This window comes from Protomyctophum bolini, assembly GCF_963924005.1.
Source record: "Protomyctophum bolini genome assembly, chromosome: 13".
NCBI classification, from domain to species: Eukaryota; Metazoa; Chordata; class Actinopteri; order Myctophiformes; family Myctophidae; genus Protomyctophum; species Protomyctophum bolini.
This window is the reverse complement of record NC_137874.1, coordinates 35,961,579-35,977,931: the sequence shown is the minus strand read 5'-3', so window position 1 is coordinate 35,977,931 and position 16,353 is coordinate 35,961,579. Positions and strand designations below refer to the sequence as shown.

At 42.6% G+C, this 16,353-nt stretch overlaps 1 protein-coding gene across 1 annotated transcript in view; it reads right to left on the bottom strand.

The window, feature by feature from the left end:
• The window catches only part of sez6a (seizure related 6 homolog a), a gene marked incomplete at its 3' end in the record, with an annotated part of 51,811 nt that extends 39,743 nt beyond the window's left edge, over nt 1-12,068 (bottom strand). Inside the window, exons 1-2 of the mRNA XM_080779813.1 lie at nt 12,048-12,068; nt 10,474-10,607 (exon numbers count right to left, since the gene is read on the bottom strand). Coding sequence (XP_080635939.1) covers nt 10,474-10,607; nt 12,048-12,060 — 147 coding nt within the window. The 5' untranslated portion in view covers nt 12,061-12,068. The remainder of the gene's footprint in view (nt 1-10,473; nt 10,608-12,047) is intronic.
• Between the last annotated feature and the right edge of the window lie 4,285 nt (nt 12,069-16,353).

Here is a 16,353-nt window from a genome sequence, read left to right as displayed (position 1 = left end):
TACATTTGATGTCGGTGTATTTTGCCTTCCATTGTGTATGCTTCTGTTGACATTGACAATGCATTATAGTGACAGCCAGGAATTTATTTTTCATGCCCTCTCAAATAAATAGGTAAACACATATACTCTCGGCTTCTTACTATACTGTTGAAAACACCCGGTGATCCACTGCCGCGGAAATACACAATCTCACATAGTCACATAGAAATGGGAAATTAAGCCAATAAGAAATAAGTACACTTCCTTACTGTCAGGGAACTCGACCAACATTTAGGTTCAGTGGGTGCACTGGGGGAAGTAAGGCCAGTATGATAACAATTGTTATTTCACACTTTGGTTTGTCTGTTACTGGAGCAACATTCCAAGAAAGGCTTTTTCCAGGTAATTGAGCAGAGCTTTGATAACAGTCATTATACTTCACTTTAATCCATATTGCTCATATTTACGCAGAGAGCATTGAAACCTTTGTACACAGTACAAAGGTTCTCACTTCATACTCGGCGGCAGTGTTGCCATGGCTGTACGATAACCATCGTATTTTTACAATAATTGTATTCTCTGTATGATCTTCCACCCAATAATACCATACTGCATGGTGCGTGTGCCTCCATTGGAGCGTGCGTGTGCCCCCATTGGAGCGTGCACGGCTGCCGTGACTCCTATAACATCGTTGAAGTGGGACTCATAAAATGTCCCTGGGACTCATCTAAAAGACCATCCCTGCATCCTGGGACTCATATTTACATCACTGTGGGTGGATGTGTCAAGTTTACACATACAGTACAGGTTGCTCTTTGACCACAGCAAACTTGTATCAGAAAATGACTGCCCCGCAGCCCCGTCAACCTCCAATACACCTGTGATGGACAGAGACTCAGATTAGAGAGGACTCAGACCCGTTTAAAGAGAGAGTTATGACCGTCTTTGATCTCGCCATGACGCAATCACGTGATCCATGTATCGCTGTTCATCATCAGCTTGAGGATTTTATGTTTGGAACTATACAGTAGTGCAGTGCCGATGGCAAGCATTACAGTAAAGGTGGTTGCACACTGGGGCGTTTTTTTTCGCTGCGTTTTGTGGATCTGAAAGTAGTAGGCTATCACTAATTCACTATCACTAGCTATCAGCCTGTCACCAACACCCCACCTAGACCCCAGACAGCTGCGGAAATTAAACCTGTGGTTTCTCTTTTTTTTTATTGTGTATGCTAATTTTAAGCCTCTAGTTACTAGAGGCTTACTATTGTACTAGAGTCTAGTACAATAGTAAAAAAAATCATCTGGCAACACTGTACTCCTCATCCCAAGTAAGAACAAAATGACTGCTGTGTGAATACGGTCAATCTACGAATTTGGTTTATGAATACTTATTAGAAGTTATTACAATGTTAGCCACTGTGATGCAGCACTGCCAATTGTTGTTTTCATGCATATCCTGACAAAGGCATTAGCAGAGAGAGAGCACACTATTATGATGCTATTTGTATGACTATGGCTATCTCAGTGGAACATTCACCTCTACATAAACAGCCCGAACCCTTTCCTGTTTATACGGTTGTCTAAAACAATGGCGGCTTGCTAATCAGCGAGAGTTGAATGCTAATCCCAAAGCACAGCAGCTCATGTTGTGTTTAAACACAATAGCAGCTGGCACATTGTAGCTGACACTTTTGTAAGTTTCTCAACTCCCGGGTTGCCACAGCCTGCCACAGTGACTATACCCAAAGATACGCTTCCTTCAGGAAGTTCTTATCAGCCTGGGAGGTTAAAGGAACTTCAGCATATATGAAATATGTTAATGAGACTTATTATATGTTTTCTTTCTGATGAATTGACTTTGCTTCCTGACATCCCTCATGGGCCTGGACATCTCAGTTTGTTATTTGTGGAAGGGTGCGGTTTTGCATAGATTTGAATACATGCATTGCTGATTTCTGTTCTTATTTTCGGGACTTGCATCTCTACTCAGCCCTACTCTCCATGACACTGACAGAGCTAGAGAGAGAGAGAGAGAGAGAGCATTTTTTTCCCTCTGCCAGACAGAGTCGTCTTCCCTTTATGACAGCTAGCTAGGTGGCGCAGCAATTAGTGTCACCTGAAAGCTTTTCTCTTGGGAGGGCCCGGTCTGACAAACTCATCTCAGCTATAAACCCTGACACCCTAAAAAGCTCATCAAGATCAAACTGGCCTCCTTTATGTCCTGGCATCCTCCCCTAAGGCGTGGCACAAAGGCTCCTGCTGTCTCATCTCAAGTTGATTAAAGCCAGCAGACCTGTCGTGGCCTCCATTACACTGCCAGGCCTGCATGGCTCCCCTGTGACATTCCCTTGTGTGTCGTGTGTTTGATGCTGCTGGAGGCTAGGGTCACAGATGGACTGAAACTGTTATACCATTCCTGGCTAGACTTTTTCTTTTTTCCCCCTTTTTTGACATAATATTGCGTCAAGTAAATAGTCTGTGGTACATATGCACAATTGCACATATGCTTTGGAAATGTAGGTAGCGCAAAGTAGTAATAGAATTCAACTCTTTTTCGTTTTGGGGGAAAATGGAAGGTGGGGGCTTTCAGAGTAAAATCTGCCCATCTGCTTGACACTCTAGTCTAGCGCCTTTATTCTGAAAAATTCCATGGCAGTAAAACGGTTAAACAAACACACATGTCACACACGTATCTGTCAAATCACAGCATTTGTATTTTTGAGGGGCTCTATGTCCAGTTTTGAGGGTGTGTGCAAACACAAACATTGTCCTAACAAACATCATGAAGGTTCAAGGTTATTTATTAGTGTCCCCGAAGGGCAATTGGTTTTACAGCAGGTCATAAGGCTTGAAACACATATAACGTACATCAATCAAACCAAACTTATTGCTGCTGGTCGCAAGCGTGCGCTGCGCCGCGCCCGGCAATGAAATGCCATATGACAATGAATGGCCAGCTTTGAGTGTTTGTGTAAACGCAAACATTGAAGATGAGGACGCAAATTCTAATTGGCCGGAATGAGAGTATGTATGATGATAAGAGCGCCCCTCACCTCATTTATTTTTTATTTGTTTAGGGGCACCAGCCCCCAGGTTTGTGTGTGTGTGTGTCTGTGATGATTTGATTGGCTGATGTATGATGATGTATGGTGATAATTAAGAGCGCCCCTCAGTTCACACAAGTGTGTGGGTTTCTTTTTATCACAGCCTAAGTTGCTTTGCAACATTTGCGCCGAAAATAGTTTCATGTAAATTAGTCCAATGATTTATCTCTGGTTGCATCTGAATGTTAAAACCAGACCTGTAGGAAATAAATTGAAAAACAAACAAACAAAAAGAAACACTATGAGTGACTTCACAGAAACAAACAGGTGGCGCTGGTAAACTAGGTCTCATCACAGTGTGATGAGGACATTATAGCCACGCCATCCAAATCTCTCTCCAGCTCTAACACTCACTCAGATCATGTTGGACAATGGAGACCGAACCCTCCACCATACGTTGTGCCTTGGGCTAAAATTAGACCACGTCCAGTCTAGACTGACCCCTGAACGCCCCCCCCCTCTCTCCCTCACACTCTCAAGTCCCTTGCATGTTGATAACCACTACAGAGACGCACACAGGTAACGTTAGATCAGTGCAGAGCAAGGAAAAGGGACAGATGGCCTGGAAAGAGGCTGGCTAACCCAAAGGATTCGCTTGATCAAATAATAAAACACACGTCACATCAGATTTTTAAGTATCTCGGGATCAAAGCCCCGAATAGAGTGATGTGGGGGGATTTTAGACATGCCGTCAGAGGACAGCTTGATGTTGGCTGTGACTCATCTTTAATTCACTAACCTTTTTCTCTTTTTAAATTTATTTTGTGTTGAAAGTATTCGCTCTGAGTCTCTGACCAAAGGCACGGCGAGAAAATGGTAAATATAAGTCTCAAATTGTGCACAACATTTGAATGTCTCAAAATCATAGCATCAAAATCAGTTTAAGCACATAACACGTATATTTTTTGGCTAATTGAAAATAGACAATCTACAAGCTTTTTAACAACACATCTTTCATGGGGGTCCATGGTAAAATATATTTATTTGCTCCTCAAGAAGTAATTGCCATAAAACATTAATATCATACCAGTTTGCTTTCATGAAAATGCAACTATTTGATATTTCGCTACTGTAAAATAAAGCAAATGTGGTTTACCATTAAGAAACATGAGAGCCTTCAACATACAGTACATGCGTATATAGAGACACACACACACACACACACACACACACACACACACACACACACACACACACACACACACACACACACACACACACACACACACACACACACACACACACACACACACACAATACAATACAGACAGATAACCATTGACTGTAGAGCTGAACAGACTGGCCAAAATTAACGTTCTAAAACGTTTAAATATATATTTTTCATCCTCTTTTAATTACAAACTGGCCAGAGTGTTGAAAGGAGTATTAAGCAAATACTCCTTTATGATATATTGGATTGTCAGGGATTGCATGGAATGATATTCCAATAAGAAATGAGGAGCTGTCTCCTTTTATCATTTCCAGTGTAATTCAAGCTGAACAGCGTGAAGAATATTAATCTCCTCTATAGCTTGCCTTTTGTATCCCCTCACCTTCCTTCCTTTACTTTCTTCACCTTCACCACCTACAACAGTGGCCTGTCTGCCAGTGACAATGCTACCCATTGAGTGGTGTGCTGTGCTGTGCTGTAGGTTTATTCAGAGGGCATACCAAAGGAGGTCTGTCCTTCGATATGTGTATAGTCTCTTTACTTCATCTCTGAGGGAGAGAATGTTACCTGTAACAGAGTTTTGAGTTCTCAAAACAGTCAAGCCCAATGGACCACCAAGAGAACGAATCTGCTAATGGATTATCTCAGACAAAACCTTGCAATTCTACCAGTTAATGGAAGGGAGCAGTCTGTGATCCCACTGGAGGTAGATATGCGAGCATGACAAATAAGCTCATAAGAAAAGTGGAAGCAATCAATTTGCTCGGCTCCAACAACAATCCATTTTGTCTCAGTTTCTTTATCTCGGACTACGATGAAAAGGAGATTACTGTCAACAAAGATTACATAAAGGACGCTGATGAATAGTGCTCTCAAAATGAAAGTCCCAAGCATTGATCTGAGCAATATTTCACTGTGTTATTAATTGATGTAATCGGAAAACGTTCAGCCCTACCAGGTGGAAATGTTATTATCACAATTTAAAAACATACAAAAGGATGATAAAGGCGGAAGAGTTTTACTCCACGTATCCTTGTACATATATCTTCGGTGTGACATACCAGTAGTCGTGACATTATTATTATAATTATAACTAGAAAATAATCGCTGCAAGTAGCGATAAGGCAGGACAAAGCAGGACAGCAATATGAATAAGCCACAATAGGCCATAGAAACATGGAAGAAAAAGACGAACATGGAATTGTGACAGGGTCGGTTTTTTATAGTGGGGGGCAGGGTTCTTGAACACTCATGATTTGAGGGCCACTTTAAGTTGTTGACTTGAAAAGTCCCAGTTCAGTTCTAAAGGGAAATCAGTCTCTTTCTCCAATTTGGAGAACCAGATTACCACATTTGTGGGGGGAAGGGGGGTTCAGAGTTCCGGGTCGGCTCGCCAGGTCTGGGTACCATCCGGTACCAGAACCATCCATAGACACAACAAACCTGACCTGAAAAGGGTTGTGCACAGTGACATTCAGCGATGTCTGCAAGTATAAGTATGTCCTGCTGAAATCAGATAAGGGATTCTGCTCAAGTCCCATGTTTTGCTATTGTTTGATCAGATCAGTATCATATTCCTTTCCGAATAGCTACAATTGTCTTAAAAACAATCACTGTTCTGTCTCTGTTTGAGTGCGGACTCGATGCCTGTAGAAAAAGGACTATACTATACAGAGACATTGGAGATGGTGCCGCATGGAGGGGGGATGAGGGAGGGAATAGGGGTGGGGAAAAAAGGAAAAGAAGAAAATCTTGGGAAATGCTCTTGTGTCGTTTTGTTGAAATGATGTATGTACTACAATGCACTTTCCAAATAAAACAAATATTATAAAAAAAAATAAAAAAAACAAACAATCACTGTTAATCCAGTTGAAGTCCCAATCTGTAACTTGCAACAAGTAGAACAGCATGCTGAATAGTGCACTAAGGTCTTTATCCAACATATCTTCGCTATCGGGTAGAAACCTCATATCTCCATATTTAAGCTTTTTATATATTAATGTTATTAATGCCCTATAGTTCATCAATAAAGTGTCGCACAAAAGTAGTGAAAACAGCAGACAATTGTGATGTGACATGTTGTTAGCTTGTAGACCGGCTATTTTCACTATTATCTATTATTGTTTTAACTGCTGTATAGTAATGAAAAAGGAATGGTTTGGGACATACAAGGTTTCCACCCAACAACGACGATATGCACTGACAAACTCTTTGGCTGAAGCTCTGATTAACTACACCCACAGGTGTATCGTCTCATCTCGATCCAAGATACTAAAATAAACACTTCTGCATATGCTTTGGATGCTTGCTTCATACAGTATTTGTGTCTCAGAAATATAATCAAAAAGTCTCTAAGGAGTCACACTGTGTTTAACCCATTCTGAACGGGAACCCGTTTTGGTGTTAGCATCATGTTATGCTTTAGCTATTGAAAAATAGCAGATCTACAAGCTCATAGCGCGCCACCGAGTGGCGCGCTACGAGCTTGTAGGTCTGCTATTTTTGAAAAATCGAAGAACGACTGACATTTTTAGAATCTGATCTCAGGTCAGAATGGGTTCATCAGACCAGTGTGTGTGTCCAGTGGAAAACCTCGTATGAATCTGATCTCAGGTCAGAATGGGTTAATGAACTAAAGTAGGCAATGCAAGTTAATTTAATAATTTGTATAGCACATTTAAACAGCAAGGCAATTTAATGTGGTTTACACATAAGCATAAGCATTGATGCACGCACGCACGCACACACACACACACACACACACACACACACACACACACACTGTGAGTTTATATACTTTGTTAGGGTTTTGTATATTATTATTATAGGTTTTTACCTACGTATAATGACATGCCAAAAAAAGGGAACCCAGGTTGAACGTATAGTTGAAGAATTGACATAGTCCCATGTTCAGACCCCACTATCTTACATAATCACTTCCAGCGACAGAGGGTCAGGTCTGAATCCCAAGTTAGCACGTCTGGGTTTAGCCAGACTCTATTGGCTGGGAGGTTGTATCGGAAGTGATTGGTCTGTGGTTGGAGTGCGGCCGTGTGTGTGTGCATGCTGGTTGTGTGTGTGTGTGTGTGTGTGTGTGTGTGTGTGTGTGTGTGTGTGTGTGTGTGTGTGTGTGTGTGTATTGATCCCTACAATAAGCAGCAAGCTGGGGAGTATTTGAGTTGTGTGTGTGTGTGTGTGTGTGTGTGTGTGTGTGTGTGTGTGTGTGTGTGTGTGTGTGTGTGTGTGTGTGTGTGTGTGTGTGTCTGTCTCTCTGTACATTCTAGCTTTGTTCTCATTATCTGTCTGTCTGTCATAAATCGGGTAGAATGATGAGATGAGATGAGATATACTTTATTGTCCCACGGGGGGAAATTTGTCTTGGGCAAAAGTGCATTAGTACATCAAGACGGAGAAGCTATAACGGTAGAAGACGGTCGTGATGAGACACAGGTCTTTGTAAAGACATGAGCCTCTGTTCTATTCCGTCAACTGTTGAAGTACATCTTCATTCAAGATGAGGCTGCACTGAATGTCCCCACATGACTGCACAAGGTCCAGTTTGAAGATAGAGGTGCATACAGTATATAATTATATATACTGTATGTGGGTCCCCATCTCTGCCTGCATGTAATTCTTTGCAGACCAGATTTCACGCTGAATGAATGCGTTGAAGTGTGTGTGTGTGTGTGTGTGTGTGTGTGTGTGTGTGTGTGTGTGTGTGTGTGTGTGTGTGTGTGTGTGTGTGTGTGTGTGTGTGTGTGTGTGTGTGTGTGTGTGTGTGTGTGTGTGTGTGTGTGTGTGTGTGTGTGTGTGTGTGTGTGTGTGTGTGTGTGTGTGTGCGCCTGCCTGCCTGCAGTTTGTGTATTTTAAGCCTTAGCAAAGTTACCCCAAGGAGGCATTCAGAGAAATGGTGCTCAAACAAACACTTTTCGTTTAGACTTATCTTAGCCCTCCAGAGGCAGCAAGACAAAGCTCACCCATTTTCAAGTCTCTGCTGGTAAATTAAGTGTTTGAAGAATTGAAAATGCCAGATAATGCACATCCTGATATGGTTCACTTTTGTAGACTAAGAACAGACCCCAAAACATGCTTCCACAAACATGCACAAGTTTGAAATACTACTACTTGGAAATGATGCAAATGACATTAAGGTCAGTGAAAACAAATCCATTTACATTGTTTTTCCCCGGTTAACCTCAAGAACATTTGCCCCTTAACACTAACAGGCAGAGCTAGAGCAAACTTTATGCTCTAAACTTGAGTCCTTCCGACCTGAAGTGGCGTATCTCCTACTTCTAATTGAATGACCTCCTGTAAAAGCAGCTTGCAATATAAACCTGTTTTATGCAGATGGCTCAGCATAAGGATGTGGTTAAACTGCAGGCCATTGTCTGTAACATCTAGTTATGGTATACAGAAAACACATTGTCCCTTCACATGGACAAAAAAATAAAATATTTTTTTTGGTTCCCAACCTAGGCTGTGCAAACTGGCTTTGTCCCAAATTGACCTCAGGGGCCAGGCCTTAGCTATAACCTGGGTGGTGAAATTATGGCATAAAAAAAATTCATGAGCACAGTAAACAGCAGAACACATTTTCAGGCCAGAAAAGCCCAATTTCTGGACGTGGCAAATCTCCATCTACTAGCCAACTTGTTTTATGTGGTTTTGATTATGCCATCTGCTCATGGTAGGAAAAGGCCTGACTAAAATCCTGTAAGAGAAGTTGCCCGTTTGGCAGAACAAATCTGTGAGGATTAATTGTTTTGGGACTAGCCGTGAGGGACCATGTTGGCAAAGAGCACTTCCAGCAGGTGGGCTGGCTCCCTTTGGAAGCTAGTTCAGTACAATTACTGCTCAGCATGGGCCATAGCATCCTTAACCCATTCTGACCTGAGATCAGATTCATACGAGGTTTCCACCGGACACGCACTGGTCTGATTAACCCATTCTGACCTGAGATCAGATTCTAAAAAATGTCAGTTGTTCTTCGATTTTTCAAAAATAGCAGACCTACAAGCTCGTAGCGCGCCACTCGGTGGCGCGCTATGAGCTTGTAGATCTGCTATTTTTCAATAGGTAAAGCATAACATGATGCTAACACCAAAATGGGTGCCCGGTCAGAATGGGTTAACAACAGGGCCCCCAGTACCTCAGCATTAATTGTCAGAGGAGTGGTGACACTCATGCTCACAGCATTGCACACCTGTGCTTTCCCAGGTTTAAAATCAATATAAAATATATATAAAAAAAACAAAAAACAACAATATAGGTAAACAAACTTGCGTGCTACCGGTAATTGTATTTTACCAACGGCACGAGGGGGCGGCCGACTGGCCGTGGATCCCAAATGACTCTTGGGCCCCACCACGGTAGTGAAGAAGTGGTGGAAAGGATACCAAGGACATAAAGCAGGAGGAGGAGAGGAGTGGCAAATATCCACCTGTTTCAGCGTGAATGTACTTGGGCTCCTTGTGTGTGTGCTTCACTTCCTTCAGTCAGTGTTGCCATGTCTGCTTATTATAAGCGACCTATGGCTTCTTTTTCTGTAAAGTCGCTTGTAAAAAAAATATTGGTAGTTGCTTGTTGTGGTTTTTTTGGCCTTGTTTCTAAAGTGTACAGTAGTTGCTTATTTGGGCTTGCTTCCTAATGTTGTTTAAACCAGTGGTTCCCACATTTCTTCACGTCAAGGAACCCCAGATTAATACCGGTATGTAATCGTCCACGGACATCCATTAATAGTTTGTGCCATTTTTGCTAAAATGTTTACGAAATATTCAAAATAATAACAGCTGTACAACCTCACAACGTGTCACTGTGAGCTTGTAGATCTGCTATTTTCATTTGTGCTTGTTTTCATAGACCTGGCCACTTATTTCTCTTGCGACATCTGGCAACACAGCAAGAGGGAAAGGAAGTTATGCACACACAAAATACTTAACGACTTATGGGACATTGGAAACGGATCAATAACCTGTCGCATTTCACCAGCCAAATATTTTGCATTTTCGGGTCGTTTATTTGCGTCGCATCGCTAATTTGCCAATGTGTAAGGACCTTTAGTATTGTAAAATGAAGGACAAAAACACACTTACAGTATGTTACAGTATTGCATCTACAGTACCTAAACATTACAGATTTTTCCACAAACCCAAGCTATTCGGGTCATTGCGTCATTTTGATTGGATTTGAATGATGACAAGTCGGCAGCACTCACCTGAATTTCAATGCCATAGCCCAGATAGACTGTCACCAGGTAGGTGCATTCCATGCCAGAATCCAGTGTGATGGCAGGTTGCTGCACAATTTCGATGTCACCCTCGGGGTCAGTGAAGTTCAGAGTGCAGGGCCCTGGAGGAGACATAAAAAAGACATGTGATCCCTTTTGCCCAGACCATTGATCCCTCCGACAGTCCACCTGTGTCGGAATAGTCCCGTGGCCGGTCGGTCACACTCTCCAGGCTCCGTCTCATTCTGGGATTAGTGGATGAGACAAAGTGCAGGCCAAATTGGTTTGCCACATGAACAACTCTGTTATCGCCACTGAGCTCACTTGGCAGAGCTAATTCTAAATTTATCTGTCCTTGGGTCAGTGGCAGGTAGTACACCGAAATTTAAGCCAACATTTACTATATTGGCATTTACTATATGTAAGGGCGGTGGTGGCTCAGGGGGTAGAGTGGCCGGATAGGTTGCCAGTTTGAACCCGGGCTCCCCCAGAGTTAGTGTTCTTGAGCAAGACTCTGAACCCCAAATTGCTCCTGATGAGCTGGTTGGTGCCTTGCATGGTTTCCACCGCCATCTGTGTATGCATGTGTGGGTGAATGTAATGCACAATCTATGTAAAGTGCCTTGGTCTTGGATAAAGCCACTAACTTATTTAGATAAATTAAAATGGTAGGCCAACAACTAATGGCATGAGCACAAATGATGAGTAGGCTATATAGTACTACAACTACAATTATCTACATAAGCATTTTGGTATGAAAACCAGCATTGCTAATCCAAATCCAGTATCATACAAAACAAACCACCTGTAAATCGGGTGAGAACTCTGCAACTGCGCAACTATGGGAGATTATACATTTTACTCTGGTCATTAACTATGATATTTACCTTGTTGGTTTGATCATCTAAAATATATACAGAATATATATAAAATATATACAGAATATATTTTAAAGTGATATTTATTCAAGGAAGATCTTGGTTTGGGAGAGGTGCACTAGCACCCTCAGACTGCTATTAGATTTGTTTTTGTTGAAAAAAATAAAATAATAATCAAGCTCAAAATAAGGACGCCAGGTTCAAGGTGGTTAAAGGAGCGAGGGATTTATTTCTCAACAATGACATGATGTCATGTTGGATACAGCACAAAAACAAGCAGCGCAGCAGGTGCTCTGAGTTTTTGATTAGACAGCGGTCTGTTAGTGTAGCCTCACGTAGCGATACTAATATCACTGCGTGGATATTAGTCTCGTCCCTCTCAGTGTTGGATTTGTTTTCGCAATGTCCCGCCCCATATTTTAATACTGGGCCCTGGTTGGTTATAGCCTTGTTCCAGACGAATCTGGCTGGCGTCTCCATTTCGGCCGTGAAGCCCTTCCACAATTGAGAGGGGCCAGACATTATCTGCTAGGGGCAATATGCATCGCAAAGGCAGATGAAGGCTGGCCACGCGAGGCTACTGTTATTGACTCAGCGGTCATTATCCAGAAATAACACATAGTGAATTCAGTGATTGACCAATCAGAAGCAAGCATTCAGCCATCCTTGTAATGTTGACGGTACCTGACGTTTGCATGGTGGTGATGGTGGTGGTGGTTGTAATGGTGCTTGTGGCAGTAGATGCGTTTCCTTCGCGCTCTCCTACTTCCGATGCTGTGGTCAGCTTGGTGAGCGGACGGCCAGGACTGTCTTTGTTTTTTCCTGCTGTACTCTTTGCTCCCCTGCCCTCCGCTGTCCTATCTGAGGTGGGTGCAGAGGGAGTCTCCACAGGAACCACACCCTGGCCGTAAGGCAGGCCTCTCAGGGTGGAAGGAGTTGTTGTGGTGGGGTGGTTTCCATTGCTCTTAGTATGTGTCACATAGGTAGTCAGGGACTCTGTGGTCGCTGTCCCCACGTCTACCCCTGTCCCTTTGTCTTCAGAGACCTTCTTCTGCAATGCAGACGCAGGCAACAGAGGTGTCGTGGGAGCGAATGTGGTCAGCGGGGTAGTCGTGGCGGCCGAGGTGGCGGTCGTGGCGATGTCTGAGAACGCCGGGGAATCCTCGTGGGGCACGAGCTGGGTGGTGGCTTCCCCTTCCTCCAGGACAGAGACGGGGGCAGAGCCTGGCATGGTGGGACCAGCGGCCAGAGATCCATCGTCTCTGAAGAAGCGCTGGTCTCCCTGGAAGTCCTTGGTGAGCAGCCGCTCATGGAGCAGCTGGCCCTTGAGAACGGACCAGCGGTTCTGGCCGTTCAGTGGTGAAACTGTGCTGAGTGTTTGGTGGACCTCGCCCTCTGTGTCCTGCAGGGTGCTGGAGGGGGTTAAGATTCTTCTGTCCAGCTCTGCACTTTTCTGTCTCACACCATTTGTTTCTTCTGGTGTAGATACTAGAAAGGATAAAGACAATATTGAAACCATTATAATACATAAAACACATTTTCACCATATTTATATACTGGGTTAACACTTTTTGGCGAGTGGGATTATCATACAGCCTATGATGTGGGAATAATCTTTGTCAAACTATGCAAATCACATCAAAATATAGGCTATGTTATGATTCAAATATCAATTTCCCCCAGTACCGATGTTATGACTTTCCTGTGCGCTCTGGAGATGTCCATCCTCTAGCAAGTGCTTATGCTGTAGGTCTTAAAAAGCCAAAAGTCCAGATATCTGAATAACTGTTAAACCTTTATGTTCCCGTTTAATTGGGTGACTGATTAAGCATCCAACCTAATACAGTAGATAGTTTTTAATACCTTTCTTTTAAATGCTTGTAATTGTGTCACCTGTTAATCCCATAATTACAACTACCTTTACCTTTATTATTTATGTTAGAGATACTTAAGAGCCACTTAAGCGATGTTCAGTTAAGTCATCAACTGAATAGTGGCTGCTGCATAATATTATGTTTAAATGCCGGTCAGATTGCCAGACAATGCTGCACCGCATGTCTACGATGGAACAAACTGATGTCGCCTCCTACACGACCTGAGAGCAGACATGAGATTTGAGCAGGCCGTACACTCAAGTCAGAGTGGTGATAGATTGCTAAATCCTGTGATGGTGATCTTGGCGTACGCACGTTTCTCTGTCTGCGACTGCGTAAGATTGATAAATGAGGGCCAGTATGTCTATCTGCTCTATCACCATCACCATGGTGGGATAAGGTTTTAATGATCCTGACAGATTAGTGGTTAGTGACAGATTATGAGCAGTAGCAACATAAAAGAAAACAAATGACTGACTTTATTATGAATGTGCTCAAGTGGAGCTTTCTGGCAGGCAAATTATGTCCACTGTATACCTAAAAGACACCATATGAATCACTATAAGTTCTACAATTTTTGTCTGAAAGGGGGAGGGGGGGGGAGACGCAGGTTATTATTAGGGCATTCCTCCAGGCAGAGTTTTGTTGCAGTAAGTGGTAATTCCATTCAGCTTCTGCCATGGCAATTTCAGGCTCTCTATAGCAGCCCACAGCCACTGCTTCGAATAAATCCAATCCCTTCATTTGTCCTTTCAGACTTTGGAGATGGAGCAGCTCCTCTGTGACATGCATGTTGCCATCAACGCCTCAAAAATAAGCAGCTGGCATGCAGTGGCAGGGACAGATTAAGACTCATGGAGGACCCTGGCCTGGGCCAATTATCTTTTAAGGCCCCCCACTCTGACCCACGCTACCCAGAAGAGGCAAACACACTACTATGCATTCTTAACGCACACATGCCTTAAAATTATGAGTTGTAAGACATGTGTGCGTTAAGAATGCTCCCGTAGAGCTCCTCCTTCATCGTAGAGGATTTACATTTTATAACCTAGTACTTACATGATATTTATTAAACAGAACATCTTAAAAAATACATGTTACCTGAGTTAGTCAAATGGCTATATGGGAGGGGACTTGCACTGAGTGTAGAACACATTTGAACTATATTTAATATATTATTTAATGTAAATATATATTGCCGTCAAGGGCCACTGGGCACATGGGCACTGGCCCCATTGACCCGGTGCATAATCCATCCAATTCTGGACCTTGTCTTTTATATCAATGTTCTCATACCACACATTATAAAATAAACCCAAATTATCCTGCACTTTGTCACAGATTTGCTTTTCTATGTCAGTCAGATATTATGTTCTCAATCCTCTATGCAACTGTGTTCCAAATTCCAAATCACATTTTTGAACGAGTCACAGGCCATTTTAAATCTCTTTGCTATCACGGCACGACACCCTGTCATGAACAGGTGTACTCCTGGTGTAGTTTATTGAATTGTAGTTTATTTAGGTTCTAAGACTTTATTAGACTCAACTGATTATTTAACACTAATATTTAAACACTGTTCCTGTCATTAGTTCTCGGGCACCCAATTTATCTGTATAAGTCTCTTTACTAGACTCGGGAACGATTAACCTTTAGAAGAACACATCTTGACCAGACGACCCTGGACGATTACCGCCAGCACTAATTAAAGAAAAAATAGTTATTTCCAACAGTTGTTCATTGTTCATTCTTTAACTAACTGGACTGTACTGTTTTCTGTACTGACACAGTACTCTCTAATTGTACGCCAGAAAATACTAGCTGCCTCTAGTAGTGGGACTGCCCTAAATATTGGACAATACTGATTGAAGCAACACTCTGTACAGTCTTGGTCCCATGTACGTACAAATGGGAATAATCCGCAATGTGTTTTGACACCTCCGTTATCTTGTACTCCGTGGGTGACAGTTTGCCTTAATGAGGCGGGAAAGCTGCGAGCACACTTCACATGGTTCTGAGATGAAAGGACGCTATTGACACTGGCGGAAAAATGAATGGCTTACATCACCCTTAGTATCCCAGGGTGAGTGTTCCCATATGGAACCACTGCACCCCAACAGGTTGCATAAACCACAGAGCAGCCAATTAACACATTCTGAACGGGAACCCATTTTGGTGTTTAGCATCACGTTATGCTTTAGCTATTGAAAAATAGCAGATCTACAAGCTCATAGCGCGCCACCGAGTGGCGCGCTACGAGCTTGTAGGTCTGCTATTTTTGAAAAATCGAAGAACCACTGACATTTTTAGAATCTGATCTCAGGTCAGAATGGGTTAATCAGACCAGTGTGTGTCCAGGGGAAACCTCGTATGAATCTGATCTCAGGTCAGAATGGGTTAAGTGTGATAAAATATTTTTTTTAAAACACTACACCTACACATTATACAAAGGTTTTTGCCACACAAAGACGCGATCGAGCTATATTGTTAATTGTTGTGAAGCTGTGTTTCTTGTGTTTCTTTTTTTTTTTTTTTTTTTGGTTGGTTGCTACGCCAACCTTAGTGGTAACCAGGGACCTTATTAGTGACCCTTCATCTTTTCATCTTTTTTCCTTCTTTGTAATCATTATTCTTTCTTTCTTTTTTCCTTATGTTTGTGACTACTTTGATGATGCAATGAGCTGCAGACAGGGAATGTGTGCACCAGGTGTATATATTTTTATTTATCAAGGCTATATGTCCAGGGGCTGTGCTTGTACATCAAGCTACCTCACGCTAGGTAAACAAACTATATATGTTATAGATACTGTAGCTCCTGAACATGGCTCGGGAATTATTGCGTACCTAGCTGGACTAAGCATGAAGGTCCATGAAAAGAGAAAATATTGTAGTCTCATGTGGTACTTCGCTCTCATGCAAAGTTTGTGTAATCGCACCTATACAAGACAGGACGTTTTGCACTGAATACTTTTCATCAGGAATTCCAATCAAGAGCATTTACTGTAGCTTGAAATGTCACATGCCATGTATATTGGCATGGGAGCTACACAGTGTGCAGTCAGTGACACGCTTTGTTCTCCATCTTTTCATGTCTGGCCCTGCTCGGGTACCTGTGG